The following is a 17,369-nucleotide window of genomic DNA, read 5'->3' on the forward strand; positions in this document are numbered from 1 at the left end:
GGATAGCTTTTAGCAATAAAAAAACAAAAAAATAAATTTTCTTGATCGCTTTATTCACGTTTTTTATTTTTCAATGCTTTAGATTGTTAATAAAGAAGTAAAAAATCGAAATTTTTTTAATTTTTCTAACGGCGATCTTTTCTAAACCCTTTCAAGAATAGCCCCAAGAAGTAAAAAAAAATCCGGGGGTTTCAGTTTAGATATAATCAGGGTTTTTCTGTGAACTTTCAACAAGAAAAAATTAATTATTAATTAATTAATTATTTGATCTGTTTTTGATGTTTTATAAAAATTTTAAGCTGTTTTTGATCTATTGTTTTAAAAAATAATTGCGTTACGGGCAGACAAAACTAGATTAATTCTTGAACTTTAAAAAATTTTAGTTCTGAAAATTTGCAAGGACTAAACTAGATTATATTATGGACTTGTAATATTTTTATTTACGGGCAATATTTATAAAAAATATATTAAGTTACAGAATTGATTATGTTTTGTTTATTATTTATTTATCGTCTTTTGTTTAAAAATGTCGACAGTTAATGGAAGTTTTGACAGCTTTGACCCGGGTTTTAATGTGAAAGACTTAAGAGAACAATTTGCTGGGAGAAGATATATTGTGAAGGAGGAGAAAGTCACCGGTGCTAAGCAGCAGTGGGAGTAGTTCAGTGCTCGCCACTAGATCGCGCCCAACCTATTATTGTCCTGTTCCTGGTTAGATAGGTGTTTCAGAGTTCTTATATTCTATACTCAAAGATAATTCTAGCACGGGTACTTCTCTATGTAACTATGAAAATAATCAGTAAAAAAATAATCTGATAAATTATATTATATGTCTGATAAGTTTTGATTTTTTTTGAAATGATAAATTATAAAAAAAAAAAAAAATATTTTTAATAATTGCACTTCTAGTAGAAAAAAAAGAATTAAAAAAATTGTTAATTGTCTAATATTGTATAATATTTGCTTATTGTTATTATTTACTTACAATTAAATTAATTCTTTGGTCTTTGGTTTTTAATAAAATATCCATAAAACTATGAGTTTTCGGATTGTCACTAATCAGCCTCAGGAGCCTACACCATCCAATTTCCTTTACAAATCTTCTGTCGTGGCTGATGACGTCGATTGCAGTTGCATCCGCCTCGCAGCCGCATCAAGAGCTTCTTCCAGCTCAACATGTTTCTCGTTTTTACCGCTTATTGCTCTATATGTGTTTTTCGAGTGACTTATACACGGAGGTATTGTCCACTCTTTTTTATTTTTTACATTTAGTTTAAGAGCAGGCGAAACTTTTGCCGTTGGAGATGGTGGTCCACGAGGAATTTCTTGTTGATCCTGAATTTCGGTGGCTCCATCGGGTCAACTTGACCCGAGTAGAAATTTTGACCTGACACTAGCCAGGGCCGGACCCGGCTTTCCTGCTTCGTACCTGACTTGGCATGTAACGCAGATGAGTACTCCGGACCCAATCCGGCATGCCTGGCCCGGGCCCTGTTGGGCGTGCCGGCTATGAAACTGCTCCGGCAAGCCTGGCATAAGCCCTTAGAAATTTATTTGACCAAATTCTTATCGTTACATCGGGAGTTAAAATTACTTTTATAAAAAAAAAACTATTCTCGATCAAAAAGTTTACGTTTTACAAACATTAAGAATTTTTTTCACAAGTATTTCATTTCGCAATAATTAATTTGAAGACTTGCAATAAATTAATTTCTTTAAGGCAATAATACCCCACACGGAAAAATTATATCGGACACGCATATATGCGGCATATATTCAGATTTGCCCGAATATATACGGATATATAATTTTTCCGTGTGAAGAAGCAATTGTGTACATCTAAAAAAATTATAGATTATATTAATCAATTATATTTTTAATGCAATATTTACAATTATATTAATATTTTTAACTGGTCTATGTAATTATTAATCAATGTAAACTAATTTGTTAATTTGTAATTAAATAAATTTTACTTTATTTTAAATCAAATACTTTGATGTTGCAATAGTGAATTTAAATTAACCGCTTATATTTTACTTGATCATTCAACTATATTCCGGAACTTGTTACGGAGAAACAGCTTCGGTGAACGTGCTGTCAAGTTGAAGAAAACATTCGACTATCCAACTGTTGGCTACAACTTTCTCTGAAAATTGATGTCAACATTCCTGCAACTCGTTGGCGTATCTGGGTACCTATCAAAAGAAAGATATCAATTCTGTCGTTTTCTCCCTAGCCACCTTGAAATAATAAAATTTTACTTACCGCGAAATCATGAATATCTCTTCAAATTGCTTAGAGTCAAAAACGACAGATGAGCAGATCCTGATTTATGCTGGAGGCAAACGCTAAGAGGTTCTCTCATAAAGGAAGTCTGTATTTTTTTCAGAGAAATCGAGAGTTTAAGAAATATGTTGCCAGGGAACCTAAACCATAAAATTTATAGAGATATAAGTCGGAGTATAAGTCGAATATATACACTGAGAAAAAATTTCTCTTTGGACAATTAAATTGGTTTTGTTGAATTCTATTAAACTAAAAATTATTTGGGACAACTAAATTTTATTACGTCAATATAATCTATTTTATCATTTTTAACAAATGATTTAATAGACTCTATTTGGTTGACATTAATATTTCTCTCTCTAAGATAATAAAACCATATGGTAGAGTTAAGAAAATATTTATTTAATGGACAACTAAACTATTTTGTAGTGCCAACAAATCTAAATATGAGAGCAAAATATTATTATATTAACTCTAATAAATATTAATTAGACACAAAAAAATATATTCATTTAGAATCCCTGATTAAAAACTCCAATTGAAACCGCTGATTTCCGATTGAATCCGATTGGTTCCGATTGAAATCCGATAGACTTTCAATCGGAATTAATTGGTTTCAATCGGAGTTTTTAATCAGGGATAAATATATTTATTTGTTCGAGATTAATAAATATATATTTGAACCTAATGATTATTGATTTAAAAGTTATGGTGGAGTAGTTCGGTGCTCGCCACTAGATCGCGCCCACCATTTGTGGTGTCCCTGGTAAGATACTTATTTCGGAGTTTTTATATTCCGAGCTTGAAGCATTTATGGGACGAGTCATCCGCTGAAGATTTTTGATAGTAATATACGGGTATACTATATTACATTATGACATTAATGTTTAATATTGATATTTTTCCCGAACATTTTTTGTCATAGTACGAAAAAAAGTACTTGTGAAGGAAATAAATTATTTTTCTAAATATCCATTTATTGAACTGTTGAATAAATATTCTGTCATTTCAAAATAATACTTAATTATTATTAATAACTCATTCTCTATAATGATCGCTCATACATTTCATTATGACTACTTTATAAACACTACAGCTAATCAATTTGATTTTATGCTTGCTAATAAATGCGTAGTTATCTTTACTAAATATTTTATAGTTTCTAATCACTCGTTTTGTTGGTGGATTATAAAAAATTTAGTTAAAACAACCAAATATATGATTGGCAATGGGTAATCAAATTATTTTCTTGTCATAACTAAAATTTAGTTGTCAGGAGAAAATTTTTTTCTCAGTGCAATGATTACATACCTGAGGAATAAAATATCTATAAAAAATTTATTTTTAGAGGTAAATAAAAACAAAATTTCTTACAATATGCTAAATTTTTAACGACAAAGATTTTATATAATTCTAATAAGCGCTTTTAATAAGCCTGTAAATATAGTAATGTTAGTTTATTTCTTTATACATCTTATCTGATCTCAAATGTATATACCAAAAGTATTATTATCGTTACAAAATTTATTTATTTATATATATATATATATAACTACACTAACTACACTCTGCAATCAGCTATTCACTTCACAAGAGGAAGGTCGAGCCTCAAGTTGATCCGATGGAGCCACCGAAATTTAGGATCAAAAAAACAATTCCTCTTGGACCACCATCTCCAACGGCAAGAGTTGCGCCTGCTGTTAAACTCATTGTGAAGAATGAAAAAACGTGGAGAATACCTCCGAGTAAAAGTAGCTCCAAAAAAAAATTTTTAGCAATGAGTGATAATAAAAATGGTAAACTAAAAAAGTTAGAAGAAGTTCTTGCCACAACTGAGATGCAATTAAATCCAAAATCGACGTCAATAAAAAATATTTTCGTACAAATATACCATTCACATGGTTTTAATTATTAAGTAGAGACTCTATAGAGTTTTGATTAGAAATAATTTTTTTTTCAAGTTCAAGTTAAATTTTAAAGATAAATCATTTATTGAACCATTAATAATAAATATTAATGTCTTGATGTAATACATAGTATAAACTATAATACGATACAAAAATGTAATTGTCACTTTGTCAAATGACAGAGTTGCATTGATGCCGAAATTGTCTTTAACTTTGGAATTTAACAGTTCTAAGATATATATCTTGCCAGGGACACTACACAGCGGCTGGGCGCGATCTCGTGGCGAGCATCGAACTACTCCCGCTACTGCTGTCTGGTACCGGTGACTTTCCTCTCCTCCATACATATGTTTTCTCTCAAGAAATTTTTCTATTGGTTTAAGCAATTTTAATTTTTTTATGATTTTTTGCCTTAAACGCAAAATTTAAACATAAATTACACATATACACGCTTGACGGAGAAAAAATTTCTAATTCACACCGCTTAAATTTAATACAATACTTAGTGTAATTTTCACACCACAATTTTTACACAGACATTTACACTACACCGAGTCCAATAATATTTTACAGTGTAGAGAAACTAAAATTTGAAAGACGCATTTAAGTTTTGATAACGTACAAATGAAGAACCTTATTAGCTAAAGGAAAAACTTTTGTCAGCTATTAATATTGATCCTAAAGGTTTTTTAAAATTATCCGATATTTTTGCGAATTATAACTACATCGAAAAAAGTTAACTCGAATCAAGTAAAAATGTTCTTGATTCAAGAACACTTTTTTTTTTTAACGATTCGGAACATCAAAATTTTCTTGCACCAAGTAAATAATTATCTTACAATTTTTATCTTGAATCGAAATTTTTTTTCTCAAGTCAACATATTTTTATGCTTAAATCGAAAATTTTTGTACGACAGTTCAGTTTAAGTATTCCAATTTATCTTAAATAATTTATGTAAATATGTATTTCTATTTTGAAAATATTTTTAACCAGTGAAGTTTTCTAAAAAAATTAAGATAACAAATTTTTTGGAAAAAATAATTTTGCAAAAAAAAATATGTTTGAGAAAAAGTTATGTATAAAAAATTTCGAGTTTTCACTTTATGAACAGTTCGAAGAAAAAAAAAATTGAAAAAAATCAAGGAAGCTTTTTTTTTTTACAAAATGCTGAAACAATTAAATTTCAGACGAAAATTTCGCATTAGTTTGAGTAGGCGTGGGCCGCAATCATATAAATTAGAATACAATTTGAAAATCTTCAATTTTTTCAAAAAATTTTAATGAAATTAGAAAATTTGAATAACTTCTATTAATTGTTTTAAAAAAATATTTTAATGTAATTTTAGCGGCACAAAAAAATTTTCTTTGTTCTTGCTCAGAGACGAAAGACTCTACAGCTTCAACTTCAATTTAAAATGGCGGTATATGTTAGTCACTTCATTTATATTCATTTTGTCTCCCCTTGGATTGACATTTATGCTTCATAAATTAGCAAAATATAAGAACCATAAAAAATATACCATGGCTTTAAGACGGAATTGGGCGGGAAAAAAATCTTAAACGATATTATTTAGTTCATAAGTAAAATGTAATTAATATTTAATAATTTGTATATGTACAGTACAGAAGCTTATAATTTTGAGTTCACTCACCAATAATTAAATAATATAATTTATTTTTTTTAAATAAATAAATGAATTTCTTTAATTGCAACAGTCGATAATAGCGTTCTCACATCATTTATTTTTTTTTTTTTCCTTTCTAAAAGCATGATACAGTTTGTGGAATTTATTCTATAATCCGTTTTTTTGTCCACACGAGATTTGGCGGGTTTTTGTTCATCGTAAACAGCACAAATTAATAATTGACTATCAGACACTGATATATAAAATACTTGCCGCAAATTATTTCTCGGACAATCATTTTATATTTTATAAAATACCATTATTTAAAAAAATATAAACAATGGCGAGTGGAAGACTTCATATTGGCGGCAAGCATGTAGCGGAGAATGTAAACAAAAATGTGGTGATTGAAGGCTATCTAACCAAGGTATCAATAATTAAATTACTTATTATTACAAGTCCTAAATTTCTACATACAATTAACAATACATAACTCTTATCATTCAGCTCGGCAGTGACGGAAAAAATGTCGAGATAACGACATTCGATGAAACAAAAATAAATGTCGCTCTAAATAAGCCGTACTCTGGTGAAGCTTCCGGTATTATGCAGATACTTGGTAATGTTACATCTAAATCAACGATTGCTGCCGAGAGTTACCATCGATTTGCACCTGAAGAAGATGAAAGTGCATTCGGTATTATCACTTACTTATTTATTTATTTATTTACCCGCCAATTATTTATAATTTAAATTTAATTGTTTATCCAGATCCCAAAGACCACACGGATTTCATGACCGTATTGAAAGCTACGGACTTCCAAGACATTTTGGCAAAGTGTAATATCATAGATGATGAAGGCCCAAGTGATAACGCCATGCAGACAGAAGAGTATTACTGAGATAAGATTTTTTCCACCGACTTTTTATTTTTTTTCATGCCCGCATTAATTATTAATTTTGTTCTCCTAAGATATTTATATTAATTAAAGTAATTTTAATAATAATAAAAATAATACTGATTGGAAAAAATGTACAATATATTTTTGGGAATAATTACATAAAAAATTTCAATACAAACTAAATTGCATGATTGTTAATTAGCTAAGATATAAAATTTGTACATTATTTATTTTAAAAAACTACATAATTTATGTCGCGTTGACAAAAACATTAAAAGATGCATCTAGAGAAAAGCAGCGACAGCTACAAGAGGTGACCGGACATTCTGTGTGCTGTCGGAACCAGTGAGTAATATGGTCAGTGTGTCCGCCGTGTCTGCATGTCTGGCACCAGGTGAACCAGCTTCCAAATTCCGTGAGTTTGCTGTCATCGTCGTTTCTTGATGAGATCCCAGCCAATGCCCGGATGCCACTGGGGGTGCCCATGTGCATCAGACAGATGTCACATCTCGGAAGTGGCTTACGGCAGTTCGGACATGATGATATTTTTAATTGGTTTGAATTATTCACGAGTCTACTGAAGGGTCCACGTGTTCGACTGAGATTTTGCATGAATGCTGATATGCTTTTGCCGCAAAAGTTGCATGATATGAAGACTTGCTGAGGTGGTTTGTCGGTGGAGGGCAATCTCATTGCGATATCAAAGTGCGCACGTTGATTCCACATCTTCCAGGCATCCAGCAACTCTCTGTAACTGTCGATCCAAACCTGGACTTGATTTTCCTGCCGGAATTTAACTGGTAATGCACGAATAGCAATGAGACTGCAGCTCTGCACATCACCAGTAATTTCTAGGTAACGGTTCAGCAGCTGAATGCCGTCAGATGTTGCTCCAGTGAGTAGGAAACCCGCCAAATCACCCTCTTCGCTCAATTTAACTGTTAACTTTTTCAAGTACTCACATAATTTACTGTCTGACAAAAACATCAAAGCAAATGCAACTCTGTCTTCCACAGCAACACCATTTTCATTAAGTACATTTTCATATGAGTCATTGTCAGCTGTTAGAAATGCAAAGGTTGCCCTAAGATAAGGATCTGACAATTGAGATCGTGATTTTAAACACAATTCCCGCCACATGCTATTTCTATCTTCTGAAAATCCTGACAGTGCCATTGCTACGATGTGTAAATTTGTAGCCATTGACATTTTGCTGGCACCGCGATTCAAAATATCAATGGCTTGTCTTAAAGATAAATTAAATACAGATATTGCTGTTGCTCGTGCGTACTGTCCTTCTCGTTCGAGCCGCTCGAGAAATAAATTATTGTACGTAGCATTTGAGTCCTTGTCGAATCTCCAGCCGCAAAGCTGGAGGGCTTTGTCGCGATCAGTCGATCGATAAATTTTAGCAGTATGACTCGATCCAATATCAACCCACGGTCGATTTATCAACTCAGACTTCATAAATAATCCGTTGCCGCCATTCTGACCGTCCAGCCTCAAGACTGTTCTTACTCCAGGATGATAATTGTAAATTGACGGGATGATTCCGTCTTCAACTAACGACCTACTTAAACATAACCACTGCCATAAATTTTTTAGCGTTTCGTTTTCTGCTACTTCACCATTTTGCGATAAATCAGGAAGTAATCCGTAATTAGCAAGAGCACGTCGCTTTGTAAGAATAGAAATGTCATCTAGAGATTTATATACATTATCACTGCTTGATATATATTTGAGAGCTTTGGTAGCATGATTCCACACCAAATGAGATCTTGTGGACCAGTTCACGGTGACTCTTTCGTAGACAGTGTAGTCGGTAATTCCTTGGGGGGATATCGTCAGTAGTCTATTGGCATGAGTAGGATGCCAGGAAAAACTGTTGATACCCGTCCAATTGGTACCAGGTGTTGACCAAGGAGTTACCATCCGTTCTAGAGCTCCCGGCTCAGCATCTTCGCCACTTCCGACCCCGCTGTGCTGTATATCATGCAAATATAATACTGCTGAATCTTTCTGCAAAGATCCCAAGAGATTGTGCCGCGTTGGACACCACAGGACTTTGTTTATCTGCCGAGTCTGCGGCAACGTCAGCATCGGCTTCTCGAAGTATCGCGTGTCCCAGATGGTTATTTGATTGTCGACATGAGAAACCAGCTGACAAACATTGTGTGGGTTTACTGCCACACTGTACACGGCCTTTGTAGCTGTGGTATTTACAGTTTTAGCAGAGTCGCGAAAGTCAATTATCTTTAATTGCTTATTATTTACGCCGGCAACCAGGCACCGCGTCTCATTGTTGAACCAAGAAAGTGAATGTGTTGTTTCAGACACTCCAGCCTCTGACAGCGGTCTTATTGACTCCGGTTGATTGACAGTGTGGTGATGGGCACGATCAGTTATCGAAGGGGATTTCAAAACGTCCCACAGCAGAATCGAATGATCTGTACGATATTTATCAAGACCACAGACTATCAGATTCGGGTCGGCCGGATTCCATGCCACTGCGTTACATTGTCTCGCATGTTTCGGTGCTAAAAAATACAACCAGGATTTAAATACTGACACTATTTAAATTTTTTATTTTAAAAACTTACCCAATTCCTTTCCCGTTAAACTGAGGGAGTCGAAAGCCGTTGGCCCAAAAGTTGTCAACACTATTTTCCCATTAGCTTGACCCACTGCCAGCAAAATATCCGGTTCTGATTGCGGATAAATATCAACACACTTAACATAATGATGACTTGAATTTGTTGCCAGTAGCTGGGCTACTGTCGAGTCCGATATTTTGATGCCTAAAAAATGGTGATAAATTAAAAAATAAATTAAAAATTAAATAAATTAATTTTTGACAGCTAGAATTTATTACATGATTGTTTATCATTGTCTTTGAACTCAGCAACTTCATAGAGACATATTTCCGTTCCCCAGGTAATAAATTTATTTGAATGAACTGGCGACCACTGGACTTCCAGCTTTGAGCTGTTCATTATTTAAAATTCAAATCAATTGATACTCAACGCGTGTTCTCTCTCGCAATAAATTGTTATTTTTTTTAATAAAATTACACATGGAATGTAATATTGTTCGGCATATTTATTTTTTTTATTTAGACTCGAGTGCTTACACACACATGTATATTTATATTTATATATATTTCCTGACGAAAGCGCTCTGTGAATCATAGAACAGCCAGCGGCGAAAGAGGGAACCAACCGTATGACGGGTGGCCAGACTCGATTCTGTCCTGAGCCTGAGTCATATAAAAAGTTTATCGTGACTTTTTTACTGTTATTATATTAAATTTTATCAAGGTAATTGTTGTAGAGATAATAAAGTTATTGTTCATAAATAAGTGCCGTAATTTTAAAACAAATAATACCGGGAAAGTGTTCGCTGTCATTGTGTATTTATTATTAATTTGCGGTAAAGGTTAAATTAAATACAAAATTTTTACTCATACATCTCGGTAAATTTATCCGACAACGCGGCACCGCCTTTTTATTATTCATTTTATTGTTTTATTTTATTTCGTCTAAGTATTTTATGTACAAACTCTACGCCCTGAATATTTTCAAATTCCTGACGCTCGTGTTCTTATTTTATTTTTTAAATTTTAAAATTCTCAGTATTAATTAATCATCATCATCATCAACAATTAGCCTACTTTTATTAATCAAACAAATGAAAATTATTTAGAACGCGGTTAGTGTCAGTTTTATCCAACAATTCAAATTAAATTGACGCTGGAATTTAAAAAAATTGTTTTTGTAATTTAACACAAGTACTTTTTATTGGTAACTATTTTTTAAAAATATAAGAGTGAATGCAGCAGAAATCAGACAACATAAATTTTAAATAAGTATATAAATTAATTGAAATAATGAAATTTAAAAAAATGCGTGTACTAATTTTTCTGTGATCTAAATACGCATTTTTAAATTTTTATTCTGCTTAAATTTTATTTATTTATTCAAAAATTAAAAAAATTCCCACTTGTCGGTTACATTTGCACTCATTTTATAAATTCATGTGGAATTAATTAATGATCTTTAAGTTTTGAGGTGTAGATTTCATAATTTTGTTTGTTTTAATAAATTTGAAATTTAAATAAATGAAACTAAAAATAGAGAAACCGCTGAAGAAGTTTAAACAAAAAAATTTCAATTCATTGTGAAAGAAAAAAGTTAAGTACAATAAACAAGTAATCCTACATCATATGGCTTCTTGTTTATGTTGATTCATTCTTGGAGATAGTTCACATTGATTGCGAGACCCGTTATACATCCTCTTGTTTATTTGAATATTTCTTGATGACTTTCATTCTAGCGCGTGGGAAAATTTTGTTGCCGTATAATTATAAATAGATATTAATATTATTGAGTGTGATGGTAAAATTTACAATAAATATTTATATTAATGGTGATATATTTTTTTAGCTAAAAAATGGCGAAAAAACCGGGAGCAGCCCAAGCTTTGCACAAGGTGATAATGGTTGGGAGTGGAGGTGTTGGTAAATCGGCTCTGACACTACAATTTATGTATGATGAGGTTCGTTGCTTTGTATACATATTTTATATATATTTTTTTGTAATTTAAATAATTATGACACTAAAAGTAGCAGACATCAGACAATTTTTTAATTTTATCCACGAGTTACTCGTAAGAAGAATAAAATTTTTGAATATGCGCTCAAATAAATTTTTTAAAAGTCTGCTACTTTCATTATCATGGATAATTAGTAACATATTTTTTTTTAATAGTTCGTAGAAGACTACGAGCCAACGAAAGCTGATTCGTACAGAAAAAAAGTTGTGCTAGACGGCGAAGAAGTACAAATAGATATTTTAGATACCGCTGGTCAAGAAGACTATGCAGCAATCAGGGATAATTATTTTAGAAGTGGTGAGGGTTTCCTGTGTGTGTTTTCTATCACCGAGGATGACAGTTTTCAAGCTACTCAAGAGTTCAGGTATTTTATTTATCAAGTTATTCAAGTGAATTATTATTTTTGAATGTTTGATATAATAAATGTCTTTTATTTTTTTGTAGAGAGCAAATTCTGAGAGTTAAAAACGACGAGAACATTCCTTTTTTATTGGTCGGGAACAAAAGTGATCTTCAGGAAAAAAGAAAAGTTAGTTTGGCTGAAGCTCAAGGAAGGTCTCAGCAATGGGGAGTACCTTACGTGGAAACGAGCGCTAAAACTAGAGAAAATGTTGACAAGGTAAGAAAATTATTTATTTATTTGTTCATTTAAATAAATTAGCTGTTATTTTATTTGTTACCGCTGCTTAAGCATGGGTCTAAATGAATAATTTTATTTAGTTTTACTTACTGCTGTCACTGTGGTAGTTGTCTTAAGAATTAGCATCACTTGCACATTTTCCAGGTATTTTTTGACTTGATGCGTGAAATAAGATCACGTAAAATAGAAGACAAATCTGCGAGTAATGGTCGCGGCAAGGATCGTGCCAAAAGGAAGAAAAAGAAGTGCATTATTCTATAGGTTCGCAGATATATTTTTTTTTATTTTGCGCTTTTGTCATCTTGCTTTGCTTGATGTTTTTATCTTCTGAAAAATAATTACTGTGTGTTAATTTATTACCAAGATAATTATTTGAAAGTAAAACTCCAATCAAAACATCTTTTGTTTTTTAAAATAAAAAATGCAACAAACTAATTGAAGTAACCATTTTTCAAAATTATATCTATCAATCCACCGTAGAAATGGACAATTTTTATTTAAAAAACAAAGTAAAATATTTTTAATTTTTTACCGCCAAAAAAAAAAATGTACGGACTTTCAAATAATTAAAATTAAAAAAATTAACTCAATTGATTTATGTTCGCTTGAGTGCTGATAAAATGATTAATTTCAGGTGTTTTTTGACTTGATGCGCGCAATAGCAGCGCGCAAAGCCCAAGAGAATAAAATCGAGGGTGCCGAGCGTAAAAACAACAAACGATGTTGTGTTATTCTCTAACGAAATGGAGGCAACTTTATAGTTTGTTTATGTTTAAAAACAAAAAAATACAAAGTAGGTTTAATAATTATTATTATAATTATTATAATTATTATTATATAAATATTATTATAGTGTATTTGTACGTCCAACTAAATGCGTTTGTATAACATACCGGCGTTCTCAAACCCCTTACAGTGATAAAGCCTTGATACTATTTTACATCTATGACTGTATCTACAGTATACTCGAGGGACCTACGACACGACTTGATTCTGGATCAAATAAATCTTTAATACATATAAATATATATTATAATACATACAGTCGCTTATTGTTCTCTTACACGCCTTATAATACTACTCGTATTTGTATATTTTTGTTTTTACTTATATTTCTTATATATATTAATTAACATCCAATTGTATTTTGTCTATAAATCACTTGGTTAAGATTTTAAAATAACACAGAGCACCGGTGCTTTGATTAATACGCGCATAAATAAACTTTTCATTGTTATTTTATAATATATTAATTTTTAATTTATGTTACGGCAACTCAATGACGTTTAAATAAATAGCACAAATAATGATAGACGTCATTAAATATTTTCATTACAATTTTTAGAGCTGAAATTAAAAAACAAACTAAATTATTTTTTATTATAATATACATATATTGTATTTAGATAATTTTAATGATAATAATTATTATTTTGAGTATTTAATAATTTACTTTTATATGATAATTAAAAAGACAGTATATATTTAATTATTTTCGTTAATAAATCTTGTTAATTAACAAGTTATGTAAATTAATATAATTGAAATAATAAATAATTTATAAAAAAAACTATATATTTATTTTACCTTTTTAATTTCAGCACTTGACATGTAATGAAAAAAAAATAAAATGTCGAGATTGTAAGCCTATAAATTATTATTGCTATTTTTACACTCACTGCCACTTAATTTTTATGTTGCTTTGCTCTATCAATGAATTAATTATTGATTAATGTTAAAGATTAAAATACTTATCAGTTAATAATAGTTAAATATAAATGAATACTTAACTGCAGCCATGACTGATTATTTTAACTGCAGTTATTTTTTAAAAATAACATTATTTCTGTGATTAACTTTTCCGCAAATGGACATCGTTGAATTTAAATTTTAAAATATAAATAATAATAATTTAATAGAAGATGCTCAAAAGAATTGACTATTGAATATTAATTGATAAAATGTTTGGTTTTATATTTTTGTACTTTAGTAGTTGGTCGCATCTTTTGAGTACTCTTGCAAAAAAAAAAAATAACAATCAAATTAATTGTATAATTTAAATAAAAAAAAGTTTTTATTGTCTAATAATTGGTGCAAAATAATAATTCACTTTGTATAGCTGGCTAGCATTCTTCGGTATTTATATTAATATATACATACATATATATTAGGGGCATGCGAATTGTGTTCGAATCGAATCGACTTACAAATAATTCCAAGTTCGAATCGATTATTTCAATTCAATTCGATACGAATAATTTGTAAGTCTGAACTATTCGCACACCCCTTATATATATATGTATATATATAATTATCCTACTCTTATAAAACTTAACAATAAAAATTGTTTTATGTATAAATGTAAACGTCATGAAATAAAATAATAAAAAAAAATTTTTCTAACTATTTACAGTCGTCAAATATATTCACACATATGACCACATCCTGTTGGACACTGTCGATTATTTTGAAACCATTCTTTCATGTGTTTTATGTGCCCGCCGTGCGTACATCCTTGGCACCAGGTGTACAGTCCTCTGACCACCTGCAAATATTTATGACAGTTGCTAATTAATTTCATTTTCTAGAACTACTGATTAGTTTCAATAAACAAAATAAAATGTTGTATGTTTACCTGATGGCAAATCGAGCATAGAGACAGTTTAGTTTTGTTGCACTGGTCACAGAACCACGTGGTCGGTGGAAAAGCTTTCCCACATGAGGTACAACTCGCGTGGATTGTCGTTGACTGCTGATTTAACTGTGATATTGATGGTATCCAAGCGTTTTGAATAATCTGAACAATTAAATAAAGTAATTTAAAATTTTTATTGGATCGTACTGCAATTGATAATAATTCAAATACCTGAGTAGCCACGTCGTAAAGTTTGAATCTGCCTAGAAGATCAATGTACTCTAGAAACCAGCTCTCCTGGATGGCTGTCGATATATTGAGACCCTTTCTGTTGGACCCCAGGGCCATTAATATTGACACGGAGGTCTGGACATCGCGTATCGACACGTGGTGCATAAGAGCTTCCTCGACGAGGGGCGTGGGGTCGAAAAACTTTGGCTTGGGTACAGAATTTACAATTAGGTGACAGGGTTGATCTTCAACAGTCACCGAACCCGAGTCGTCATTAATATCCGAGGGATTAGAAAATTGTTCGGGCGGCGGTGACCTGTCCTGTATCTCGTGTCTCAGCGGAAACGCTTCCTTGGGCAATGACCAGTCGCTGTCATTTATCGTATTGTCAATATAGTCACCTGTATTGTACTCCAAAGCAAGGGATTCAAACTCAAATTCACCAAAAATAAAATCACTCTTAGGCTTACGTTTGTACCCATTAAGAGATTTTTTATATCCAGTAGAAATATTTGACAGAGGATTCAAATTTTCTGGCATTTCATCGGTTTCAGTCTCGTCGTCTCCACCACTGACGCCACCTAACCCGTCTCCCTGCAGTGACTTGACTTCATTCTCTATGACTGCGTTATTCTGCTCCGTTCCAGTCGCCTTGAGTGTCATCTGGGATATATTCAAAATTTCGTCTTTGTCAGGAATATTCTTGGGCATATTGTCCAGGGGGTCAGCATAAAAGGATTTAATTATTTTCCAAACATAGCAGATGTCAATGCGACCGCCATCTAAAGCAACTTTTGAATTGTGATCACAAATATCACTCAGTCTTCCGTTTAAAATATATCTTTTTGCGCAGTATACAAACCAATTAGACTCTTTAGAAGTATTGAGAGTAAATCTTTGGACAGTACTCAATGCCGAACAAAAATTATCACTACTCGTTTGAGTTTTTCTCATCAAAGTTGTCAAATGTTTTAGTGTTGGTGGGGTGTTGGTATTGACTTTGCTGGCAAACCCAACTTCGCAGTGCGGATTTATGTCAAGTCCCTGAGGATTTGCTTGAGTTGCTGGACGGCTTGCCTCCTGAAAAGCGTGATGGTACAGCGTACAGTCACGACTAGTTGATATAAATGAATGAGGATCTCCTCGCCATGCGATACCAGTCGTCACGTCTTTGTGTTCATTGAAACTCGCAAATGGAATATAAGGTCTGCGAATGTCCCATACATTTATGCTGCTGTCGACGACCAAAGCACAGCTCGCAATGTGATATTTTCTCTGCGGTCTCCATTTAATTCTACCCACAGAAGCAATCGTATGAATGGTGTATTCACAAGTCGGCTTCAACGTCAAGTCCCAAATTTTAATAGTCTTGTCCCGGGAAGCGGTTGCCAGCCACTGGTTCTCCGGGTGCCAATCACACGCGAAAATGGGTCCACTGTGAGCTGTAAAATGTTGGAAATAACGATCCGGACGTCGCATATCCCACTGCTGGACATGTCCGTTCTCAGACACGGCCGCAAATGTGTGCTGCTGGTGCGGAGAAAACTCAACGTCTCTCACAGACTCGGTGTTGCTGTAAAATGTCTTGGTAGCTTCTTTTATACGAATGTCGAAACACTTCATCGTACCATCCTGGGAGCCGGATATCAACCACATCGGCTCTGTCGTGTGGAAGCTTACCTTGTTTACAGTTCTTTTGTGGTCAGTGAACACATGTTCCTGTTTAGAACGTGTCAATCTATTCAAATTCCACAGCACGACTGCTCCATTCGTGGCCGCGGTTGCTATCAAATGATCTAGACATTTGAATTAAATATTTGTAAGTATAAAAGAAAGTATTAATTTTTTTATATTTAAAGTACTTGAAGGTAAATATATATATTTACTTACCATCATTTAAATTCCAAGTGACATCATTGCAGGAAAAATTTAAATTTAGATTTTTACCAACTCGTAAATTATAAATTTCTTCGAACTTGTCATCCAACACCGAGAAGATTTTAAAAACTGAAAATAATAAAATTTCATTTATAATTATTGTTATAATCAAATAAATAATTAATTAAATACCATTTCGTCCAGCAATGACAACTTGTGAATTATCTTTGTTGAGTGCTAGTGCATTGGCTGGACTCTCTTGAGTTATCATCACAGTTTTTGGTGGCATTTTAAAACTTGTATTTTAAAATATTTAAAACACCAAACTTGTATTTTTAATTATCCACATAATTAATTTAAAAGTTATTTAAACTAATTAGTAACCTCACTTTCGTATGTTTTGATCTAGTGTTTACATCCTACATAATTACATGTGCAAAATTTTATATAAATAAATGTAGTGCTGCCTCTTATATTTTTGTCTCTACTAAATATTTTAAATTCTCCCAGTCTAAGCAAAAGAATGCACTTCGGGTACTTCCGGTTTTTACTCCCGCTCGGGTGTTCTTTGTTTCAAATTTCCCCCATTCTTATTGCGCATGCGCAGATTTGAAACAATCAGTAGTGGGAGCGATTTCCGAAGTTTGTTC

General features: G+C 32.2%; 4 protein-coding genes and 1 long non-coding RNA gene across 10 annotated transcripts; 2 read left to right on the forward strand and 3 right to left on the reverse strand.

The window, feature by feature from the left end:
- Positions 1 to 1,821: 1,821 nt before the first annotated feature.
- LOC130668528 (uncharacterized) lies at positions 1,822 to 2,573 on the reverse strand. The gene is made up of 2 exons (XR_008990035.1): positions 2,269 to 2,573; positions 1,822 to 2,198 (listed from the first exon to the last, which is right to left on the reverse strand). It is a non-coding gene; the product is annotated as an uncharacterized LOC130668528 (long non-coding RNA).
- A 3,422-nt stretch (positions 2,574 to 5,995) lies between these two features.
- Positions 5,996 to 6,845, forward strand: LOC130669180 (uncharacterized). Its single transcript, XM_057471947.1, has 3 exons — positions 5,996 to 6,249; positions 6,330 to 6,519; positions 6,594 to 6,845. Exons 1-3 carry the CDS (start codon positions 6,163 to 6,165, stop codon positions 6,722 to 6,724), a joined length of 408 nt encoding a protein of 135 aa, XP_057327930.1. The 5' UTR covers positions 5,996 to 6,162; the 3' UTR covers positions 6,725 to 6,845.
- On the reverse strand, positions 6,845 to 9,930 carry LOC130669176 (GATOR complex protein MIOS-B). The gene is made up of 3 exons (XM_057471938.1): positions 9,597 to 9,930; positions 9,325 to 9,522; positions 6,845 to 9,261 (listed from the first exon to the last, which is right to left on the reverse strand). Exons 1-3 carry the CDS (start codon positions 9,715 to 9,717, stop codon positions 6,974 to 6,976), a joined length of 2,607 nt encoding a protein of 868 aa, XP_057327921.1. The 5' UTR covers positions 9,718 to 9,930; the 3' UTR covers positions 6,845 to 6,973.
- Positions 9,903 to 13,108, forward strand: LOC130669179 (ras-related protein Ral-a). Of its 6 annotated transcripts, none has more exons than XR_008990127.1 (6): positions 9,903 to 10,041; positions 11,167 to 11,278; positions 11,491 to 11,699; positions 11,780 to 11,954; positions 12,610 to 12,768; positions 12,829 to 13,108. XR_008990127.1 is itself a non-coding variant. In XM_057471942.1 (6 exons), exons 2-5 carry the CDS (start codon positions 11,174 to 11,176, stop codon positions 12,234 to 12,236), a joined length of 606 nt encoding a protein of 201 aa, XP_057327925.1. In that variant the 5' UTR covers positions 9,903 to 10,041; positions 11,167 to 11,173; the 3' UTR covers positions 12,610 to 13,108. The 6 variants fall into 6 exon arrangements, 5 of the variants coding, with proteins under 5 accessions (XP_057327925.1, XP_057327929.1, XP_057327926.1 ...); XM_057471942.1 differs by adding an exon at positions 12,120 to 12,236 and having other exon boundaries at positions 12,610 to 13,108; XM_057471943.1 differs by adding an exon at positions 12,120 to 12,236 and having other exon boundaries at positions 10,016 to 10,153; positions 12,610 to 13,108.
- Positions 13,109 to 13,418: 310 nt separating this feature from the next.
- On the reverse strand, positions 13,419 to 17,207 carry LOC130669177 (GATOR complex protein WDR24). The gene is made up of 5 exons (XM_057471939.1): positions 16,912 to 17,207; positions 16,732 to 16,848; positions 14,842 to 16,637; positions 14,611 to 14,772; positions 13,419 to 14,520 (listed from the first exon to the last, which is right to left on the reverse strand). Exons 1-5 carry the CDS (start codon positions 17,006 to 17,008, stop codon positions 14,392 to 14,394), a joined length of 2,301 nt encoding a protein of 766 aa, XP_057327922.1. The 5' UTR covers positions 17,009 to 17,207; the 3' UTR covers positions 13,419 to 14,391.
- Between the last annotated feature and the right edge of the window lie 162 nt (positions 17,208 to 17,369).

Source organism: Microplitis mediator, chromosome 5, assembly GCF_029852145.1.
Source record: "Microplitis mediator isolate UGA2020A chromosome 5, iyMicMedi2.1, whole genome shotgun sequence".
NCBI lineage: Eukaryota > Metazoa > Arthropoda > Insecta > Hymenoptera > Braconidae > Microplitis > Microplitis mediator.